Here is a 13,978-nt window from a genome sequence, read left to right as displayed (position 1 = left end):
TCTTAAGAATCCAGCAGATAGCCCTAGCCGGTTTGGCTCAGTGGATAAAGCGTTGGCCTGTGGACCAAAGGATCCCGGGTTTAATTCCGGTCAAGGGCACATACCCGTTGGTTGCAGACTTCTCCCGGGCCGGGCCCTGGTCAGGGCTCATGCAGGAGACAACCAATCGATGTGTTTCTCTTACATTGATGTTTCTCTCTGTCTTTCCCTCTTTCACTCTTCCTGAAAATCGATGGAAAAATACCCTCGGGTGAGGATTAACAAACAAACAAAAAAAGAATCCAGCAGATAAATCAGAAAGTTCTGCCCTTCTATAGGTTTGTCTGCATTTAATTCTTTCATGTTTACATAAAGTTTTACTTGTACACAATGGGCAACTTACATAATAGGAAATATTTAAAAATATGTATCATGAGTAATTGCTATTTTCTTGACTTCCTATGATTTTAACTTATGTAAAAGTGTTTGGATCAATATTTATCGATGGCTAATATATTCATTTACTCTAGAAATCAGATTGATATAAGGGATTAGACTCGATGCTGTCGGTGAGCTGGTTAAAGCAGTCTCTTATCTTTGTTTCTAATGCAGGATCTTGAAGTTCACAGAACAGACAGTTAAGAAGGGAAGATAGATATAAATTCGGAGAGGGTAGGAAAGTGTGGAAATCACAAGTATACAATGAAACCATCAGTTTTATTACCTCTGACCTTGATGGTAAGATTGTCCTACAAAACCCCAGGCCCTTCATCACACAGACGTAGTCCAAAAGTTGGAGAAGCTGAAGGATGATCCAGGGAAAGATTGGGAAGTTGCAGGCCCGGCTGCAATGAACTGGTGAACCAACAGATGACAACATATATGGGCTACAAAATAGACACCTCACATCCGCCCTCTAAACTTGCTCAAGAATCTCTTGCGGCTCACTCTTACTAGAATATTCAAGAAAGAGAATTTTGGAAAGTATAGTTCAGTCTAACCAAATCGACATGTTATGAACCACCACAACTATCCTGTCAAATGTTAACCTGAATGAGTAAAACTTAAAGCAAAAATTCTAGTCCTAAGAAGTCAATGAAAGCATTTAGTAAAACATGGAGAACAGAAAAGCAACAGGTTGGAAAAGAAATGTCTAGGCTGGCATTGAAAGGAAGTTAGGATTGGAATCCAGCAAGGTGGCGCAGCAGCTGATTGTAGAGAAGCCACTGGAGGAGAGTAACATTTTTTCAACTCAATAAGTTAAGAGTGAAACATAAATAGGAATTATATTTGAGTCCCTAAGTTCTATGCTTAGAAGTTAGATTTTGTTCTGAGGACAGGGAAGCCAATGAAAGTCTCCAGCAGAGAAATGATGACTAGATTCTTGTTTCAGAACAATCAGTACCAACTAGAGGGCGGTTTGGAAAGAGGATGTTGGCTCATTCTAACTAAAGGACATTGAAGACCGTAACTATAGGCCTTAGCAGTGTGGATGGAAAGAAAGGAATTAGTGAGAAATACTAGAGGCAACATTAGTAGGACTTGAGCAGGGAGACTATGGGAGAAGGAATGAATTAAGTTGAGTCACGGTTTACTTGCTTCAGAGAAGAAAAGGCACTGTTTACTGTGATTTGGAATATAAGAGGATGTCTGTTTCAGAAAAGAAAATAGGGCTAAGTATAGAGCCACGAAAGAACATGTGTTAGAGGAAATGCAGAGAAAGAGGATTCTGCAAAAGAGGGAGTCATTGGAGGAAAACCAGGAGAGGGTAGGGCCATGAAGTCAATAGACTGGAGAGTTTCATATAGGAAGAGCCAATTTCTCCAGGAGGTGAAGAGGATTGAAAGCGCCCAGAGCCCAGCCGCCGGCGTTGCTCAGTGGTTAAGCATCAACCAATGAACCTGGAGATTGCAGTTTGATTCTGGTCAGGGCACGTGCCTGGGTTGCAGGCTAGATTCCCAGTGTGGGACGTGCAGGATGCAGCTGATCAATGATTCTCATCATTGATGTTTCAGTCTCTCTCCCTCTCCCTTCCTCTCTGAAATCATTGCCCATAGAGGTAATAGCTTGGAGTCTTTGGTGGCCCTCCTTAGAGTAGCTTTGGTTGAATGGCAGGGACAGAAAATAGGTGATAGTGGTGTTGGAGGATTAGAAGGCAGTGGGGAAATAGATCTATGTAGCATAATTTCCAGAGCACTACTCACCCCAGTAGACGGTAACTATTGGGAGCCACAGGTGGGCTCAGAGGAATGTTGGAAGCTGAGACAGGCTGGAACAAATAATAGCTGTGAAGAAAAGGCCATAGAAGGAAAGACTGAAAAGATTGCAGAGGGATGATAGAAGTCAAGTCCCTGAGTGGGAAGCGATACTCAGATGACAAGTGGAGGAATTGGCCTTCAACAGAAGGTGGACTTCTTCCACTGAAACTAGCAAGGTAAGGGTGGACCTTGAAAGAATGAAGCTTTTCAGTGAGGAAACAGGAAACTCATTCAGCAGTCATTTAGGAAAAGCCCACAGTGTCAGGCACTGCTCAGAACTAGGGTTAGTAGGACAAGTATAGTTTTTGTCCACTGACCTTACAGCGTAGACATTGAACAATATGTGTTCCTAATGTTAAAGCTGGGGCGGGGGTGGGGGAGGTGTGAAAGGAGCTCCATAAGTGAACTTACTGTCGTGTAGGAGATCGTGAAAGGCCGCCTGAGTGATCATCCCCGTTTCTCATGTGGAATCTGCAGCACTAAAGGATCCACTAACTGGCCCTCACCAGTCCTACCTCTTGCCTGAGCCCAAATGTGATATTGTTACTCCTCTTCAGCAGTCTCTCCATTGCCTTTAAGGTCAAGTTTGTTTAGGCTCCCCCCTCACGTAGTCTTGCCCTCCAGCCTTTCTTTCCTCTCCCATTCCCCATCCCCACCCCACCCTCATACCCCACAGCATCCATGAGGGGGGAATATTTGCATTTCCCTGAACGTGACAAAGCATGCCTTTGCTCAGGCTGTCCCTGTCTAGAATGCGCTTCCTCCTAGAAAATGTGACTCCTCTTTCAAGATGCAATTCAAACATCATCTCCACAATGCTTTTCTTAACACCTGCTCTCCCTCCTCACTGGGTAACCTGAGCCCTTTCTCTTTTGGATTCCACTTCACACTGTAGAGATGCCCAACATTGCATCTAAAGCACTCATTACGCTTACGTACTCCAGAACATAGCACTGTGTTTGGGTCGTAGTAGGTGCTCGGTAAATGTCTGATTAATTCATAAATCCTCTAAGTACTGAGTTGCTGCTGTCTCCTCCTCTGGCTCCTCTTCCTCCTCCTGCCCTTTGGTGACATCTTTGATCACAGTCATTGATGTTATCTTCCTCTCCTAAATGCCTCTCAGATGAATTTATATCGCTTCATCGCTCTACTGCTGGTCCAAGCTATTATCCCTCAACTGGGTCATGGAGTAACCCCACAGCCGGGCTTTCCTATCTGTTCTGACTGCTTTCCAAGCTGCTCTCCTTTATTTTCAGGGGTTCTTTCAGACTGCAGGTTTGATTGTGTCACCCTTGTTTAAATGCCTTTAGTATAGATAAACCCGCTTCTCTTAAAATGAAGACAGAAGCTCTGAGGGAACTGGCTCGGCCTCCCTCTTCAGCTTCATCCCCTCCGGCTCCACATCTCACACAGCCTGCATTATGCTTGAAAAACTGCCCTCACATACGTTTGTTTGTTGTTTGCTTGGACTTCCTATCCACCTTTTTGACACAGGGCTTTTGAATTTTAACATTCAGTTCCCTGTGATCTTCTCCCCCCACCCCACCCAGCTCTTGGTCTAGTGAAACTCCAACTCACACCTCAGATTTGGCTTGTGTTTCTCCAGGAAGCCCGCCCTGGTTCCTTGTGTCACAGGCATATACAGCCAGAGGGGCCTTCACAGCCCATGGGATTGCTACCATTCCTCTGTCCTCACAGCCTCCTAGTCTGAGAGTTCCATGAAGGCAGGAAAGGCCGTTTTCTCACCACGGTATCCTCAGAACTTAGGCTCATACATGGCACAAAATAATTGTTCACTGCGGAGTGATGAAAAAATGAATTCTCTCAGCCACTGAGATTCAAAAACTTGGCGTAGTCATTGACTCATCCTGCTGTTTCATTCCCGGATCCATGTCCCAAGTCTTATAACTTCCCATCTTATAGCAGGTTTCCAGTGGGTTCTGCTCGTGCCTTTATTAAATACCTAAAATACTGCTCAACTCTCCTGGTTTATTTCCTCCTCTCTTCCTCTTCCCACACTTTATCCTGTGTGATGTGGTAGAACCTTCCTTAAAGGCCATGTTTATTATATCCCAATTCAAAAACCATTCATGGTTCCTTATTAACACTTAATATTTCTTGCTTGGATGGAAAGACCTCCACAATCTGGCTGAAGTCCATCTTTGGAACTGTTTTTTACTTCCCACCCTTAACCCAGACTGATATCTTAGAAATCCATCACTGGGCCTGAGGCACTCCTCACACTGTTTCTCCCTCCTCCCTCCATTCAAACCCCACCTGTGCCCCAGGCCCAGCCCCAAGTGTGGGCATATAGCCTAGCGCCTGTGGACTGTGGTTCACAGCCACATGCAGCTCTTTGGCCCTTTGAGTGTGGCTCTTCCACAAAATACCACATGCGGGCGCGCGTACAGTGCGATTGAAACTTTGTGGCCCATGCGCAGAAGTCGGTTTTCGGCCTGGGAAAGTCTATTTTGAAGAAGTACTGTTGATATTTGGCTCTGTTGACTAATGAGTTTGCCGACCACTGGCCCTAGCCTGACTCCCAGCTCTGTTAGCTCTTTCCTCATTGAGTTCCCCTACCCTTTGGCCTCCCAGACCTCGCTGCCTGGCCACATCTGTCCTGTCCTCTGGTTCTCACCCTACTTGCCTACTCCTTGCACAGGCCTTCCGATCACCCATGCTCTCTGAAGACATCCTCTCATTTACTCGCGAGCATGGCATTCTGCTGCTTTTCTTCATGGCCCTTAACTCACCCTAGGATGATCCCTTCACCCATTTAGCACATGTTCCAATCAGATGGTAGCTCCATGAGGAACTTCTCTGCCTTGCTCTCAGAATTACCCACCACACCCAGCCCACTGTACGACCCATCATAATTACTTACTGAGTATATTTATTGATGCTGTTTTATGAATGGATGTTTATAAATGATTTGCCTTCTCTTTGAAGGGCTCTCCGTGCTCTTAACACACAGTCTGCACAGGGGGCACTTAACTCTAACATGATAGCTCAGTTTCTTTTATTGGTTAGAATAAATGACACAGTGAGATGCTTGCTGACAGTGGTCATGTCATACTGCTGTGACCCCCATAGTATCCGCCATGTGGTTGCTCCACGTGTCCTTAATTAGAAATAAACTTGTCTTATCCCTTGTGCTCTGACATTCAAGTGTCCAAAGATACAAAAGACGTTTTCTGCTTATGGGATAAAAAATACAAAATACAGTGTTGGCCTCAAAGAGGAAGTCTGTCCTCAGGTTTAGTTGATTTGCAAGACCAAGCTTGACAGTGGCGTCATTTCGTCATTTCTGAAAAAATAGGAGTAGCCACGGAAGCAAAAGTTCAGTTTTAGACGGGGCATTTCGTGACTGGACTTTTCCTTTCAAGGTAAATGCGTTTATCCCAAGTTTTTATTCTACACAGAATAATTGCTCACCCAAGAAAAATGTCCTCTCATTGTTAATGGTTTCTATCATTTCTTTTTCTTTCCAACTTTATTTGGTGGGGGAAGGGTTATATTTGAATGTCTGCATTGAGTTGGTTAATGTAATGGCAATCTGGAAGATTCTGGTGCCTGACAAGATGTGAAAAGGTATGTATGGCATCGTTTCTATTTTCATTCATGCTTCTGTGAATATGTGAGTGTTTTTAAAGGGACATGTGTTTGTTTTTTTTCTCAACCTGGATCTGTAAGTGACTGTGGCCCTGTGGTTTTGTGTGATGTTTGGTCTTTCAGGGTCGGATGGCCCATCTTTTTGTCCAGGTGGCTGTGGTAACATTTCTTTGGGGCAGTTGCAGATTCAGAGCCACTGATGTAAAAGGTTACGATTGTACAGAAACTTGCCATGCTCTTCTCTTCCTTTCCCAGGGGTAAGGTCTAGTATAAGTTCATAGGATTAGTTCATACTCTGTTTACTGAGCATAAACATGTATTTCAATATATTTAAAATGCTATCTAAATATTTTATCGTGCTTGACAAAGAACATCATTGACTTTTAATGAAAACAGGAACAAAAAAAGTGCTAGGAAGGTAGTTTCCACTGCTGATTCTGCTGTTTGTGGAAAGCATCCGGTTCTCCCAGCTCAGAGTTCTCTCACCCAGTTTCCCTGTGGCCTTTCTCACTGTTCTACATGCACGATCTAAAAACATCTGGTCGGATTGTGAGGTACTTGATAGAATGTTACTGTTGCTACTCGTCCCTGGCAGTGAGGTCCTGCTTCCAGCCCTCCCCCATGCCCCAGACCTTGGAAATGGATTCACTTTTGGGAGCTGAACAAATAACTAGTGGCATTTGTTGTCTAAATTACCTTAAAACACAATAGATATACCAAAGCCAAAAATACTTAGCATGGGTTTACTTAAATATGAAATAAAATTGTGGCCTCCTAGAACTCTTTTATTATAAAATAATAACATGTAAATAATAAACAGGGAACTGGTTAAACAAGCTATAATACACAGCTGTAACAGATCTATCACCATGAAAAATACTAGGAGAAAGTTTGTAATGGCATGGGAGAATGTCTATGATAAAAAGCTTAGTTTGTGGGTGTTTTTTTAAAGGATATATGAAGAAATATCTCAACTAGCCTTTTAAAACATGCATGGCAAATACTCTGATCTCACTTATAGTGGGATCTTTAAAAATCAAACTCATAGACACAGAGAACAGATGCCAGAGACAGAAGGGGGTGTGGGGAAAATTGGTGAAGATGGTCAAAGGTACAGACTTCCAGTTATAAGATAAATAAGATCTGGGAACAGCATGGTGATTATCTTAAATAATAAAAGGCTAATATGCAAATCGACCAAATGGTGGAACGACTGGTTGCTATGATGCGCACTGACCACTAGTGGGCAGACACAATGCAGGAGCCAGGCTTACGGCTGGTGAGCGCAATAGTGGTGGCAGGAGCCTCTCCTGCCTCCACAGCAGTGCTAAGGATGTCCGGGGGAGCCGGCCAAAGCCCTCAGTCGGATATCCCCCGAGGGCTCCCAGACTGTGAGGGGGCATAGACCAGGCTGAGGGACCAACCCTCCTCCTCCGCCCCGAGTGCACAAATCTTGTGCACCAGACCTCTAGTAGTTAATAATACTGTATTGCACATTTTAAAATTGCTAAGAGAGTAGATCTTAAACATTTTTATCATAAAAATGTAACTGTGAGATGATAGATGTTAACTAAACTCATTGTAATCATTTTGCAATATATATATATATCAAATCATTAATTGGTATACCTGAAACTAATACAATGATATTTCAATTATATCTCAATAAAACTGGAAAAAAGTGAAAAACTACATTTAGAATTTATGGAATACAAAAAAAAGGAAATACCCTAAAATATTAAACTATGGGTAGTAAGAGTTTAGATGACTTCTGCTTTTTGGTGCTTTATACTTTTTGGTACAAATACATAAAAAATAGAGGGAAAATATAGAAAGCTTGATATATAACAAATAGAACCATAGCCTAGGTGAGAATGTTTTCACTCAAAAAGACAATATGTGAACAGAATATAAGTGTCTGATAGAACCTAGAGGAAGGACCTCCAGCAACAAAAATTTGTAAAAGTTCAATCAATACTGCATGGGAGAGGGAGGCAGATGCATCAGACCTAGAGGATACTCAGTTCAAAATATCCTTTCATCTCCCATCCTACTTCAATTCAATGCTTACCAAGCAAAATTATGGTTTTTATTGGCTTTCTTACATGTTCTGATAAGTGCTGCTCGTTATACCAACATGCTCCTTATTTCAGTTTATACGTCACTCTCCTCTGAGTTGGTTGGTGGAAGTTCTTGTGTAACCAGTCAGTTCTAGGTGCCCTGATAAGATCAAATTCCTGGACCTGCAAAGCTGAGGACGGACTGCGGAGCTGTGGCAACCACACCACATAAAGTCTGTGACCACTGATCTCACTAGAACACTCGTCACGACCTGCCTCTCCTTGTTACTGCTCCTATGTCGAGGTCCCGGTTGACCCGTCCACTGCCTCTTCTTTCCAGGCTCTCTCAGAGGTTCCTTCTTTATTTCAGGGGAAGACAGAATGGGAGGAGGTTCATCCAAAAACGATCCCAACACTGGTAAGTTCAGGACAGAAACCGTTACCTGCCTTACTGCCTGGTTAAGTGAACTGGAATAATTGGGAGGTGCGCTTGAGGGCTGTAATGGGACAACGTTTCTGAGGTTGGAAGGATCAGAATTCACCATGATGCAGTCATACCAGGGAGAGTGAGACGGGGAATCTGAGGGAACTGTCTGGTCCTCTAGATTGGAGTACAGGGTGTCTCTCTGCTTGGGATTAGACCAGCTGGGTAGTTTGTGGGAATCTAGTTGACTTCCCTCACTACCCACCCCATTTGTGGTGTAGGGATTGGGAACACTCACCGTGGCTGCCTTTGGCTTCACTGCAAACAAATGAAAAAACAAAAAAAAAAAGGCAGTGGGTGCCAAGGTCAGATTCCCAAGGACCTTGGGAAACACTAGTTCTAGGATCTCTGCTTAAATCTGGGAAGCACAGGCGGTGTTTTTGTTTATCAAAGGGAGCTATGGGTTTATCTAAGGGACATACGCTAGGCTTTTCATTCATTTGTGTAGCTGATGGTTTTTTAAGTTCCAGTTCTAATTTCCATGTTAAAGTACTCAGGACCTAAGGCAGGATGTTCTCTCCATTTGCGGAGTTGTAGTCCCTGTCATTAATCTCCACTGGTTACTTGGGTAGGGCGGGGCACCTGGGGGCATGTAAGCCTAGGTGAGGATCAGTGGCAGATACATTAACCCCCTTTATGTTCTCTCATTGACAAAGGAGTCCACACCACAACAGCTCCAAGAATTACCCCTGCACCCTGCCCTTCCGAGTAAGTGAGCATTCTCCCACCCACTTCCTCTTCTACTACATGGCGCTTGATTTTGTGTTGACAGCTTTGCGTTATGGGCTTGGGACGGGACATCTGAGGAGAAGGGGCCAGAGACAATAGAAAAACTAAATCCATTTTTTATCCTCTTACCTAGGGACCCCCCCAAGCCTCGAGAGATCCGTGAATCCTTTAAGTTTATAAATAAAATTTGTTATGTGGGGCCACCTATGAACATTTTTTAAAATTACAGTTGACATAGCATATTCTGTTAGTTTTAGGTGTACAACATGATTCGACATGTGTATAACTTACAACATACCCTGTCAATCCCCCCTCCCGTCTGGTAACTGTCGATTTTTTCTCTGTATCTATGAGTTTGTTTTTGTTTTGTTTTATTTTGCTTTTTAGATTCCACATATAAGTGAAATCATGCTATTTTTTTCTCTCTGATTTATTTCACTTAGCATAATACCTTCTAGATTCATCCATGTGGTCACAAATGGCAAGATTTCATTCTTTTTTATGGCTAATATTCCAAGATATATATCACATCTTCTTTATTCATTTGTCTATTGATGGACACTTAGGTTGTTTCCATATCTTGGCTATTGTAAATAATGCTGCAGTGAACATAGGGGTACATATGTCTTTATAATTAGTGTTTTGGATTCCTTCAAATTCTACCTAAAAGTAGAATCACTGGGTCATAAGGCAATTCCATTTCTTATTTCTTTAGGAACCTCCATACTGTTTTGCATATGGCTGCACCAATTTACAACCCCACCAACAGTGCACAAGAGTTCCCTTTTCTCCACATCCTCGCCAACACTTAATTTATTGATTTATTGATGATAGCCATTCTGACAGGTGTGAGGTGATATCTCAGTGTGGTTTTAATTTGCATTTCCCTGGTGTTGAGTATACTTTCATGTCTATTGGCCATCTGTATGTCCTCTTTGGAGAAATGTCTACTCAGGTCCTCTGCCCATTTTTTATCGGTTTATTTTCTTGGTGTTGTTATATGAGTTGCTTATATATTTTGGATATTATTGAATGCATCATTGGCAAATATCTTCTTCCATTCAGAAGGTTGTCTTTTTGCTTTTATTTTTGATGGTTTCCTTCACTGTGCAAAAACTTTTTAGTTTGATGTAGTCTGGTTTTGCTGTTGTTGCTGTTTCCCTTGCCCAAGAAGAGACATCCAAAAAGGTATTATTACCAAGAGCAATGTCAGAGAGTTTATTGCCTATGTTTTCTTTTAGGAGTTTTATGATTTCAGGTCTTTAAGTATTTAATCCATTTTTTGTTTATTATTGTATATGGTGGTCCAGTTTCATTCTTTTGCATGTGTCTGTCCAGTTTTCCTAACACTGTTTATTGAAGAGATTGTCTTTACCCAACTGTATATTCTTTCCTCCTTTGTCAGAGATTAATTGACCACGTAGGCATTGTTTGGTCCGCACCGAAAGGAGGCGGACCAAAACTGTTGTGAGGGTTTAAGAAATTTTATTACATTCTCTCACCGCTGGCTGAGACCAGTGTGTCAGCGTCAGCCCCGAGGGGGTGGTTATGTTCTCTTATATATGGTAGAAGTATGCAAAAATAGGGTCAGGATATGGGTGCACAAGTTGGTCAAGCAGTGGGGAGGGCAGGAGTTGGTCAAGGGAGGAGAGTGCACAGGTCAGTAGGAGGGAGAGGACTTCTTATCTTGCTTCTGCAGGCACCAGCCCTCTGCCCCAAGCTATGGGGAAAGGCTTATAATAATACATATTTCAGAAAACATGTCCAAGTAGGAGAGATTAAGGGTAGTTCATCCTAATTGGCATGGGCTTATTTCTGGGTACTCTATTCTGCTCCATTGATCTGTGTGTCTCTTTTGATGCTAGTATCATGCTGTTTTAATTACTATAGCCTTGTGGTATAGTTTGATATTAGCGTGATACCTCTAACTGTGTTCTTCTTTCTCAAGATGGCTTTGGCTATTCAGGGTCTTTTATGGTTCCATATAAATTTTAGGATTATTTGTTCTAGTTATGTGAAAAATGCTGCTGATAGTTTTATAGAGATTGCATTAAAATCCGTAGATTGCTTTAGGTAGCATGGGCATTTTAACAATGCTAATGCTTCCTGTACACGAGTACAGTATATATAGCCTTTCATTATTTGTGTCTTCTTCAGTTGCTTGCTTCAATGTCTTATAGTTTTTGAGTATAGGTCTTTTGCCTCCTTAGTTGAAGTTATTCCTAGGTATTTCATTCTTGCTGATGCAATTGTAAATGGGATTGTTTTCTTAATTTCTCTTTCTGATAGTTTGTTATTGATGTATTAAAAATGCAGCCAATTTCTGGTTATTAATTTTGTATCCTGCTATTTACTGAGTTCATTTATTCTAATAGCTTTTGGGTGGACTTTTTAGGGTTCTCTATATGTATAGTATCATGTCATCTGCAAATAAAGACACTTTTACTTCTTCCTTTCCAATTCAGATGCCTTTTATTTCTTTTTCTTGTCTGATTGTTGTGGCTAGGACTTCCAATGCTATGTTAAATGAAACTGATGAAAGTGGATGTTCTTGTCTTGTTTCTGATCTTAGAGAAAAAGCTTTTAGCTTTCTCCATGGAGTATGATGTTAGTTGTGGGTTTGTCATATATGGCCTTTATGATGTTGAAGTATGTTCCCTCTATCCTCACTTTGCTAAGAGTATTTATCATAAATGAATGTTGGATTTTGTCCAATGCTTTTTCTGCATCTATCTGATATAATCATATGATTTTTTTTTCATTTTGTTTCTGTGGTGTGTTACATTAATTAATTTGTGTATATTGAACCAGCCTTGCATCCCAGGAATAAATCCCACTTGACCATAATATATGATCTTTTTAATGTATTGCTGAATTCGGTTTACTAATATTTTGTTGAGGATTTTTACATCTTTGTTCATGGCCTATAGTATAGTTTTCTTTTCTTTTTTTTGGGGGGGGGGCGGGGGAGGTAGTGTCTTTGTCTGGTTTTGGTACCAGGGTAATGGTGGCCTTATAAAATGAGTTTGGGAGCTTTTTCTCCTCTTCAATTTTTTGGAATAGTTTTAGAACTATGATTATTTTTTGAGGGAAAGAGAGTTCACAGCTTTCATTGAGGCTTTCAAATGGATCTGAAACCCAAAACCAAAAAGTTGAAAAGCAGTGGGAAGCGTGAAAGCTATTTTAGAGGCTTACCATAGAAGGAAAAGGTTACACACTGATCTTTAAAGGACCTTCAAAAAGCCCAGAAGGTCATCTGCTCCCTCTTTTTGCCACAACAGCAAAGAACTTCATTTGGCCTTAGCCTTTCTTGCTGGAAGTCTACTGACATTGCTGCTGGTGGCCCTTGTCTTCTTCATCATAAAGAGCTACAGAAAATGTGAGTGGCCTCCGAGAGATGGGGCAGCAGTTCTTTCTCTGCTGTTGAGAATAGAGTTAGCCTTGAATGGCTAATGGAAAGAAGGGGATAAAACCTGCTCAGCCCACCTTCTCGGCAGACCACAGATTTGAATTCCTCCACTTCTCAGCTGCCCTCCAGACCCTCCACCTTTCCCACCCGCACCACCTCCCTCCCAGCCCACCCCTTCACCCAAGACCAAAGGGAGAGGCTTCTAATTCCTCCAGACCCCATTGGTGAGATTTGTCCCCTTTTTTCCTGGCACTTATGGCAGATCACTCAAGTCCCCACGCTCTGGATCCTCACTCAGATTCTCTTGCCAAGGTAAGATGACCACGCTGTTTCCATGACACTGGAGACCTGCTGCCATTGGAATGTCCCTCTATGCTCTATGGCTTATCCACTAAACAGTAGTATTGCTTTCTGGATGCTGGGCAGTGATTCTTTGAAGGGTTCTTCTGGTCTTTTTGGGTCTTCTCTGACTGAAGCTTTCAAGTTGCTTCTGAAGAGACACATTCCTCCAAATTGAACTCGCTCATTCCTCCTCCTCCTTCCTCTGTAGTTGTCATCCAACCCGGAGGAGGCACTTACCTCTGCCAGCATGGCTCTCAAAACCTCAAAAGAAAAGAGAGACGACTTGATTGCAAACCATTCTGCAGACTCGAACTCCGTTATCTATGCTCAGATTAAATTGGCAGACTCATCCTGAGTTTCCAATAAGGCTTGAATCCAGTTCCTCTCACGCCAGCTGCATCTTCATACATCGCTTTTCCTTTGTAGAAAATTTGGACCACAATCTGGGTGAAACTGCAGATGGAGTTGTTTGGGTGTGATCTGGCAACCTTGGCTATCAGTTTTGTGACCAGGGTCAGTCTTATTCCTGTATCTCCCACTTGGACTAATAAAATGGAATTCCCCGGAGAACCGCGACTGCCCCCCTTCGTCCTCTTCCAAAGTGTGAGCTACAAGCTCAGTGCACCAAGAGTGTTCACTCAGTGTCACTGATCAACTTGGGAAGAGTCAACCAACCCAACAATCTAACAAGAATTACAAATAAAAGCAAACCCTCTGTGATGTTGGCTCCTTCTTCATCATGTGTCCCTGTTACCTCCAGATATCAGGGCCAAAAGATCTCCAAGTGATGTTAAAGGAAAAGGCACGCAGTTGAACACAATTCTGCATATTCTTGATTCATGTGGAAAATACCTGTGTGTGTGTGTGTGTGTGTGTGTGTGTGTGCGTGCGCGCGCACACCTGTGTTTGTATACTATATTCAGGGTATCCCAAAAAAACGTATACTCACTTCAGTAGCTGATAGCTCACTTTTGAAAATGAAATATTTTAATGAACACTGCCTTTATAATTATTCAAAGTGTGTATATGCATTTTTTGGGACATCCGATATTTAGTTTGTCCCCAGAAGGAAACACTGTTAACTGGTCTTAGTGATCACCCCTGA

At 42.3% G+C, this 13,978-nt stretch overlaps 1 protein-coding gene across 3 annotated transcripts; it reads left to right on the top strand.

The window, feature by feature from the left end:
* Position 1: 1 nt before the first annotated feature.
* CUNH1orf162 (chromosome unknown C1orf162 homolog) lies at positions 2-13,593 on the top strand. Of its 3 annotated transcripts, XM_023757069.1 has the most exons (7): positions 2-317; positions 592-625; positions 8,280-8,327; positions 9,050-9,101; positions 12,404-12,501; positions 12,794-12,843; positions 13,082-13,593. In XM_023757069.1, the coding sequence occupies exons 3-7, from the start codon at positions 8,291-8,293 to the stop codon at positions 13,226-13,228; spliced, it is 384 nt and encodes a 127-aa protein (XP_023612837.1). In that variant the 5' UTR covers positions 2-317; positions 592-625; positions 8,280-8,290; the 3' UTR covers positions 13,229-13,593. The 3 variants fall into 3 exon arrangements, with proteins under 3 accessions (XP_023612837.1, XP_006092600.1, XP_006092601.1); XM_006092538.3 differs by lacking the exon at positions 592-625 and having other exon boundaries at positions 3-317; XM_006092539.3 differs by lacking the exons at positions 2-317; positions 592-625 and adding an exon at positions 4,739-5,623.
* Positions 13,594-13,978: the final 385 nt, after the last annotated feature.

This window comes from Myotis lucifugus, unplaced genomic scaffold, assembly GCF_000147115.1.
Source record: "Myotis lucifugus unplaced genomic scaffold, Myoluc2.0 scaffold_101, whole genome shotgun sequence".
Lineage (NCBI taxonomy): Eukaryota > Metazoa > Chordata > Mammalia > Chiroptera > Vespertilionidae > Myotis > Myotis lucifugus.
Note: the sequence above shows the minus strand (reverse complement) of the source record. Positions and strands in the feature narration are given on the sequence as shown.